Raw genomic sequence first — 8,714 nt, 5'->3', positions numbered from 1 at the left:
TTTTCTTTTCATCTTTCTTTGTGGTGCTGGGGCTCAAGCCCAGAGCCCTGTGGGTGTGTGCCAGGCAAGTACATCACCCAGCTCCAGCTCCAGTGTAATACTTAGGCAACACAGAGGCAGATCTCCTGCCAGCTGGAAGGAGACGGTAAGAAAGGAGGAGGAAAATAACAGCAAATGACATGCACCTTAAGCAGTCTGTACCTTGCTGCACGGAGCAATCCAATAGGCTATGGCGAGAAAAGGGAGGCCTATGGAGACTCCAAACACAGCCAGGAATTTCACAGCGATAGACTGTTGACGTAAGCCTGAGAGATTTTCATACCACATGGTAAGCAATTGCTGCTGACAGTTAGGGTGAGCAACGAACTGTAAAAACAAAACAAAAACAAAAAACAAAATGCAAACAGGAAAATGGCGTCATAGCACTTGAACAGTACACAACCCGAGAGCGAGAGAAGCTGTGGCAAGCACTAGAGTGGGCGTGGGGGTGGGGGCAGGGGCGGGGGTGGGGTAGGGTGGGGCGGGGTGAGCAGGATTTCTGACCCAGGGATGCTGAGACTGAGGCCAGAGCCTCCTTGAAGTGACTCAATTGTTGCTTCAACCAGAAGGCCTGGAGACCCAGCCTGAGACTCAGGAAAGCGCAGCTCTGGGGTAAATGTTTGTCTTAATCCAGGCTGGTCAACTGTTCAGGGCGATTTATCTCTGCGCAGAGCTCATCAGTAAACAACATGGAGGAACACAGACATCACTAACAGGGTTTGGGAGTAAGACTTTCAGGTTTGAATTGCATTTTATTATTTGTTAGCTAAGTGCCCGTGGGGGAGCTATTTGACCGTCAATATTCTCACAGGCAAAACTGAGTTTATCGCACTGTTTTGGGGGATTAAGTTAGGGATTATGTTACCTACACAGCTGAGGAAAATGCTTGCAGCCTCACCAGAACGTTGGCGACCCGCACAGTGCTTTCTCACTGGATTCTGTGCTGGGGCCTGTGGAGTGCTTTTGGGCCGGAACACAGACACAGTGTGCATCCGTGCAGGGCCTTCCTCTCTCAACATGACCTCATCCTCCTGGAACTGCTAGTTTTATTGCTAAGTCACAAATGAACCTCTGGTGACCATTTTATCCTCACTTGGTACAGCTTCTGGACTAGGGCCCCTGGGGTTTTTGTCTCTCAGGTGCCTGGGGCTCTGCTGAGAGGCAGTGTACTCAGCAGGAAGTTCCTTGTAACTGGGGCTACATGAAGAACTGTCTTCTACGGTGTAAACTCATTCTCCAAACAAACCAGCTAAAGAGAGATATGTGAGAGTGAAGATGTGCAGAAAGGGGGCGTGATGACATACGTCCCTGTCTGGGGCTCTCCTGCACCCTGCCCACATGTGGAAAGAGACATTTTTGTAGACAAATTTTTTTTTCCTGCTTGTTCTGTTTTGAGTTACTGTAACCAAAATCTATGGACAGTTATTGCTACCTGGCCATCTATTTAGCTGACCCTGGGTCCTGCCCAGAGGAAACTGATAAGCAATATTTAAGCTTAAAAAAATCATGAAAATAAAGTTTAAATTTGGGAAAATGTAGTGTACTCATTCACTTCTCTCCATGGCAGAAGGAAGGCACCATCTGTCCTCGGCAGGCCTGTCCTTTGGCCCTGTTGCGGATTCCCATGGGCTAGAGAAGACGGCCTGGCTGTCGTTCACACACTTCCCCACTGCTCATCCAAGCATCATGTGCCCATTTCCTCCCATTGGCCTCACTGGGTTTTGAGGGAACATGTACAATGACTCTGAGAAATGCACAACATTCCCTCCTCATTATAAGAGCAAAAGAAATAGAGCGTTTGGAAATTCTCAGTGCAGATGGCGGCATGCTCATGTCTCCATCATTGGGAACTTATACTATCAACAGATTATCTGTAAAGACACTGGCAATGATACTGCTCTCTGAAGCTTAGGTGCAGTGAGGCGTTCCTGTAGTATGACTAGATTGAGCAGCCCCTGTCATCTTCCCTTCCAAAGGTTCTCCCTGACTGAGGGAGGAACCCCTGAGCCAGTAAGTGCTGTGGTGCTCTGGCCCCTTTCCTCACTGCTCTTTGCAATAGTGACAAGAAACTGCAGATCTTGCTGAGATTCCCAGGCCAGTCCTAGCATGGATCTGGAGGGGAAGGATGGGTGAACACAGTGGCTGTCCTCACCAAGTCTCCACCTTTGAGGCGTGCTGACGTTTCTGGAGACTTGGTCTGAACAGAAGGTGGGACTTAAGCCCACGAAAGCACAGAGGGTGACCTCTTGACTACCGCCTGGCTCTCTACACTGTTGCTGCCCTGGAAAGCTCTTACTATGGTCACAGCGTTAGCTTGTGGGGAGAGTCTACTCACGGTTCCTGTGGTTGCAGCAGGGTCCTGAGAGAGGATAAGTGGGAACAATCCATCCCTGTGCTCCCTCGCTCACCCAGGAGGAGGACAGTGGCCTCAACTAAAGGAAGGGGGCTCCTCTGAGACTCTGCCCTTGATTAAACCTTTGCTGACTTTCACAGACACATTTATTTCCCCCATGCGAAAGCAACCTAGCATCAGATTTGCCATTTATGTATAGATAGGCTTGATAATCTGCTCCCAATAATTTGACAGCGGCTAATAGCTGAAGCCAAATTAATGTTTTCCTGTCCAAGGGCATTTTTCTATGTTTGTGGCAGGCCTCGGAAGACAACTTGATGACATATAGTTGAGTGTGTATCAGTGGATTTTTCTTGTATTATTATAAAGCATAGAAATATACCACCCCTTCCCCAAGGAGGGTCAGAGTAAGAAATGAAGCCCACCTTCAGGACACAAAGTGACTCTGTGCCAGGGCACACAACCAAGGAACGAGAGCAGGAAGAGCTTGAGGTGGGTGGAGGGGCTTCAAAAGCAAGGTCAGAGAGGAGCCACTAAGCAAAGGCTGCCACTAGAGCAGGATGGCACTCAGGAAATCAGCGGTGTCTCTCGGGCTTGCTTGCTTTGCCATTTAGTTCACAGGTGCTGAGATGATTAAGAGAAGTAAATCCCAAGAGCTTTGCCTGAACCACTCCTGCCCCCAAGCCATTCTGGCCGAGGGATGCGGCTTGCTTTTAGGAAAACACCTTCAGGGGAAGAGCCGATGGGGATGCCTTGACGTTTGCCAGTGATATGATGTCCCTTCTACTGAATGGTGAGTCTGTAATGAGCTGGGGTTGAGTCTGTTAAAGTGGGTTTGCATGAGGCCTAGCAGGCTTTGAGAGAGAAATGAAATCCAGCTAGATCCCTAATTGGATGGACTCTTCAGCCAGCGGGTGCTAGGGGGAAGCCAGGAGAAGTTAGAGGGCAGGGAGAGTTAGGGCGTGGCACTGAGATCAAGTGCTCTACCTTGGACAGGGGACTGGGATTGCATTGGACAGGGGACTTGGGGGCAACAGGACCCCAAGGCCACCAAAGACCAGATTCGAAGGTTCTAGTTCTCAGCTCCATCCAAAGGCAATCATCCTGTGCGAGGGCACACAGCAAGCCCACCTGCACCACATTCACGGCCAATGCAACGTTTGTAACCACAGCTGGAGCCTCGTTTAAACTTAATCCCGCAGGTGCTGCTGGTGTGCTCAGATGGCGGTGTGGGTGACTAAACCTTGACCGTTGCTCTGGGCTACTTTTCTCTTATTTATTCCACCCCCCACCCCCGCTTTAAGTTCACCTGCAAAGAAATGTCCAATTTAGGAGCTGGGAGAATCCCTTAGCTACCTATTAGATATTTAGACTGGGGGAGAGGGGTGCTTTCTGGGATACTGACTCCAATGGCCCAGATAAAAGGCCTTCCTTGTGGTGGGCGGGTAACAGAGGACTTGTGGCCAGGTTGACTGGGCTCCGGGCCTTGCCAGATGCCAGTGGGTTGGCCTTGGTTCTTTCCACACTTAGCTGTGTTCTCTAAAGTGGGCCTAGTCATGAGTGAGTACTTACAAAGTTCTGGAAACAAGACCTAGTGTTACATTAAAATGCTATAAACCAAAACAAACCAGTGGCTCTTTCTTCCCCCTCCCCCTCCTTAATTTCCTCTGTTCCTTCTTGGTCCTCCTGTCTTTATTTCTGACATCTGTCTCAACTGCGGGCATTTTCTTGAGGTGTTAATGCCTCCGGGTTATGGCAGGCCCCTCCTCTGGCACTCCTGTTATTCAACACTGACAGTAGAGATTGTGCATGAGCTGCTCCCTGGTGGGGCAGGCAGGAGCAGGGTGGAGCTGGAGGTCTCGGGCCCTCTGGCTGAAAGCAGCCTCTCTCTCCCCCTTCCCTCACTCTGCTCCTTCCTTCTAAAAGTCCCCTGTGTTGCGGGAAGGGAGAGGTTGTGGTGAGGCTGTGTGACTTTCACATCCCTCATGGATGGTTGTTTCTCTCATCCTAGGCCTCATCTACACAGTAAGGAGCTGTGGCAGTGACTTAGCTGGAGAAGAATTTTATGACTTCAGACTTGTGGAGAAGATGCTTAGCTTTTATACAGATATGCCACCAAATCCCTACTTTTGTAAAGTCCGATATGACCGGGGAAGGAGTTCCCTTCCCTCATCAGCAGCATTTGTTCACAAACTCTGTTCTGGAAACAGAAGACAGACATGGCACCAGTGACCAAGCTCTGCTCTCAGCATGGCCAGCTGGTGTGACTTAGAACCATCATGCAGGGCGGCTTCCTACTTGGAGCATGCCCAGAGCTGCTTCCTACTCAGAGCATGCGCAGAGCTGTTCTCAGTGGCAACATTCTTCTCTTCCAGTCTGGAGAACAAGTTCTGGTCACACTCCTGAGTCATGAAAGTGGTGAGGAAGAAAGAGAGATGGAAAGGTACATAATTCGCTACTTTTGTTTGTTGGTTTGTTTACTTGTTTGTTCACTCAACAAACCTTTCTCCAGAGACTCCTCTCACTGGGCACTGTACTCAACACTGAGGGCAAAGACAGGAGTCCTGGTCTCTAATCAGGACCAAACTGAGCTCAGCTCTGTGGCTAGGAAGTGAAGTGCAGCTCAGCAGGTGGGTGGAGGTGGGGTGGGGTGGGCAGTGAGGGGGGTGGGAGACAATGAGGGGGTGGGTCGTCCACCAGTTCCTGAGCAGGTTGCCTGTGATGCTGTGATGGGTGAGTTATTTCAGACAGTGGATAATAATCATGGCTGTTCCTAATGCTCCCTCCCACCCCCTCCTTCCCCTGCTCCTTCCTCCTTCCCCCTCCCTCCTCTGTCTTTCTCATAGTGTCTTGTGCCTCACGTGCGCTGGGATTGAACTAAAACCTCGTTGTTTTGCTTCCATCCACACCTACCCTGCAGACTGCTGTCTGCACTAGCAGTGTGGTTAGGCGTGCAGGTCCCAGGGTGGACCACCCAGACACAAAGTCTAGCTCTCACCTCTCCTAGATGCGGGATCCTGAGCAGCTGCCTTCAGTTTTGTGATCTGAGAGATGTAGATGCTTGCAGGCTGCTCAGCAGGACCCACTGAAGGTGGACATGGCTTTACTGTTGCTCCTGAGCCCTCTGCAGCTTTTCTCTGGTCCTCCCCATGGCTGCTTCCATGGCTCTTTTTACCTCTCCACTTTCAGTTTATGCCAGGGAGGATGCTTGTAGTGAATTTGGCATAGGAGCCCAGAAATCAGTTCTTGGATGGAGCCTGTAAGCATGGGCACTGGGCGACATGAAGTCTGAACAGCACAGACTGTTTCTTGAGGCTCCATGTAGATAGCATGAGGCTGTTACACACAGCCCTCACAGTAACCCTCTAAACCAGAGGCACCTTCTGTGGGCCCATGCTCTGGTGTTAAACTTGGGGAAACTGAGGCTGGGCCATCACAAGTGGTTCATGGGCCTGTGAGGGGGTTCAGATTCCAGCCCCCATCTGACTCCAAGCTTGAGCTATTTCCATTCCATTACTCTCTTCCTCTGGTTGATTTGGACATTAACCTCTCCTGATCTTAGTTCCTTGTCACAAGACAGTGGAAAACAAACATTTACTGAGATCTTGCAATGGATCAGGCTCTGGGATGTGCCTATTACAAATGTATTTCTCATTTACTCCTTATCATCCAATATTGGGACTCTTACGCTCTTTTTAAAGCTGTCACTATTGAAAGAGTTCCGGGAATGTTCACCCAGGGCTGAAATTTACCCTCGATGCTAGTATAGCCAATCACGACCACGTCCTTATTTTGTCTCTCCCAGAAGAAGCTTCCTGCCTCTCCCCAAGGTCAAGCCACTGTCCCATTCATCCTGCCAAGCTCCTGACTGGGAGCTGTGGACTTCTGTTATAGAAAGAGCCATACGCTTTTCCATCCAGAGAGTCTCCTTTGGTTATCTCCCCTAGGTGTTGCCTTTACTCAGGAACATGGGCTTTGTCCTCATGGAGGCACAGGGCAGTTTCTTCCCTTCTCCTGACTTGCAGAAGAAGGGGCGCTAGTTCCCTACATGGCTGGCACTGTCTGGGTGGAGGGAAGGCATAGTGTAGAAGCATGCTGGCTTGTGAGGAAGGAAACAACTGACAGGGTGGAAAGAAAGAAAGGGAGGGCAAAACAAGGCAAGGGGGATGCTGTTGGAACAACTGATGGCAAAGCTAAGGTCCTCTGCATCTCACTGAAAGCCTGGTTCCTCTGTGATGCTGGGCAGACAGTCAATCTTCCTGGCAAGGCATCACATCTGGAAGAGGCACGTGTGTGCATGAGGCTGCCTGTTTGCTTGCTTCCCAGATGTGATGAGCAGGCAAATGTCTGAATTCATGCCTCCACTGAATTTATTTTTACTGTAGAAGCACAAGCATATTGGAAAGCTACAGTAACAGCAACCTCCTTAGTCCACAAAGGCCATTGATCTGAGTTTGATGAGCTTGCTAGCAGGTACTTCATACTGTCATCTGGAGAGATGGCCTAAGAAAATTAGCACAGTGGGGGAGATGGGTTGGAATTCTGCTCAAAGGAATTTCTGGCTATAACCTGGGGCTCTTAATTTCATGTCTGTAAGCCCTCCCCATTGTTTTATAGTACTACTTTAAATTTTTTTTATCTCCTGACTATCTGTATGAGACTTTTTTTCATGGTTGGGAGGTTTCATTCCTGTGCATGTATAAATGCACCTCGCTCTACTGCAGCCTCCTCCGCCCACCTCTTCCTCTTCTTCACTCCCTAACCCACCCAACTCTGGCATCCTTCTTGGTTATTTCCAGAGCTGAGGGTCCTACCATGTAGTGTCTCCCTGGAACTCTACCAGGCTTCAGGGGAGATGGGTATCTCCGATGGCTAGTTCACCCATTCAGGCCAGTGCCGTGCCCCATCCCTGCTTCCCAGCTACAGCAAAGCATTATCTCCCAGGCTTTTAAGTCAACAACAATTATTTACACAGATGCCATAGATTGGCAGGTTCATGTGATGACTATACTTGAGGCTCATTATTGTCTCTCACCAAGAAATGGTTTTCAGATGGAGACTATCATTCAGGAACCAACCTATGGCTCAGTCTCAGATGCCAAAACAAATGGCATTGAACTCGTTCCAGAATAGGGAGGCAGCCATTTCCTGAAAGCAGGTGTCAAGGTAGGAGGCTGTGGTTGGACCGGAGAGGAACAGAGTGCTGAGATTTCTCAGTGGTGCCCAAAGCAGTGAATCTCAAGGGTGGTGATTATGTGGCATGGTCTCCAGTCAGGTTAGGTTGCCATGGCGATAGTCCTCCTGAAGGCCCTCCAGATGACCACTTCTGTGTTTTCAGTGTGTGTCACAAAGAGACCATTCTGCACACGGAAGCAGCAGTTCTTTCTACTCCACATGGAGCTTTGTTGTTAGCTGACGTTAAAGGAGAGGTGGACCTGCCTCTGGAAAACCCTCTCGTGTTGTTTGTGGTCCCTGCCTCCCTGAACCATTATCTCTAGGCGAGCTTTGCACTGTTGTTTCCAAGCATGGCCTATGTAGCCACCTCCTGTGTTTTGTCAAAGAAATTCCATTCTGCTCTTCTCTGGTTTAGGCCCTAAGCAGCCTGCAAGCAAGATCCACTTTCCTGTCAACCTCCAAGTCTTAGCAAGTTCCCTAGTCTCAGCCATGTCTTGACCTTCTGAGGGTCTCACTCAGTGGACCAGTCACTTGTCAACTGTGGTGGTTTGAATGAGAAGGCCCTCCCCAGACTTATATGTTTGAATGAATACTTGGTCCTCAGATTTTGGAACTTTTTGGGAAGGATTAGGAGGTATGGCCTTGTTGGAGGAAGTGTGTCACTAGAGGCAGAGATCATGTCATTACCAGCCAACTTCCTCTGCCTCGTGATTGCAGACAATCTGTGAGCTCTCAGCTACTGCTCCAGTGCCGTGCTTGCCTGCCCCTGCCATGCTTTTCTGTCTGGTGGCTGTGAATTCTCACCACCTGATAAACCCTTTCTTCTATAAGTTGCCTTGGTCATGGTGCTTCTTCACATCAATAGACAAGTAACTAAAAGACAATGATCATGGTTCATAACCGTCAGGGTGGACAGTTACCTTGTGTATACATCCAGTTCCCCCTTTGTGATCTTGAAAGAACCACTGCTTGTTTTTCCCCAAGAGTGTGTCACCTTAGCGATAGGTGTCCAGTGAGCTTGTGCTGTGTGATCAATAAATTACATGCTCTTCTGTGGCCTCCTAGGATCTGGTCACGAGTTTCTTGGTGACTCATCTTCCAAGAACACTTTCTAAATATAATAGTCCCTTGTTACTTGGTGCTTGGT

The 8,714-nt window shown here is 49.3% G+C and overlaps 1 protein-coding gene across 2 annotated transcripts in view; it reads right to left on the bottom strand.

Moving 5' to 3' along the window:
* The window catches only part of TRPC7 (transient receptor potential cation channel subfamily C member 7), a 126,822-nt gene that overhangs the window by 61,659 nt on the left and 56,449 nt on the right, over positions 1 to 8,714 (bottom strand). The window contains exon 4 of one of the 2 annotated variants that reach the window (XM_084796401.1): positions 202 to 366. In XM_084796401.1, the coding sequence (XP_084652527.1) occupies positions 202 to 366 (165 nt within the window). Of the gene's footprint in view, positions 1 to 185; positions 367 to 8,714 lie in introns of those variants that run through there. The other variant, XM_084796402.1, reaches the window with a different exon arrangement.

Source organism: Acomys minous (genome assembly GCF_964271855.1).
Source record: "Acomys minous genome assembly, chromosome: 9".
NCBI lineage: Eukaryota > Metazoa > Chordata > Mammalia > Rodentia > Muridae > Acomys > Acomys minous.
The sequence above is the reverse complement of the archived record's forward strand: the minus strand, read 5'-3'. Positions and strand labels throughout refer to the sequence as shown.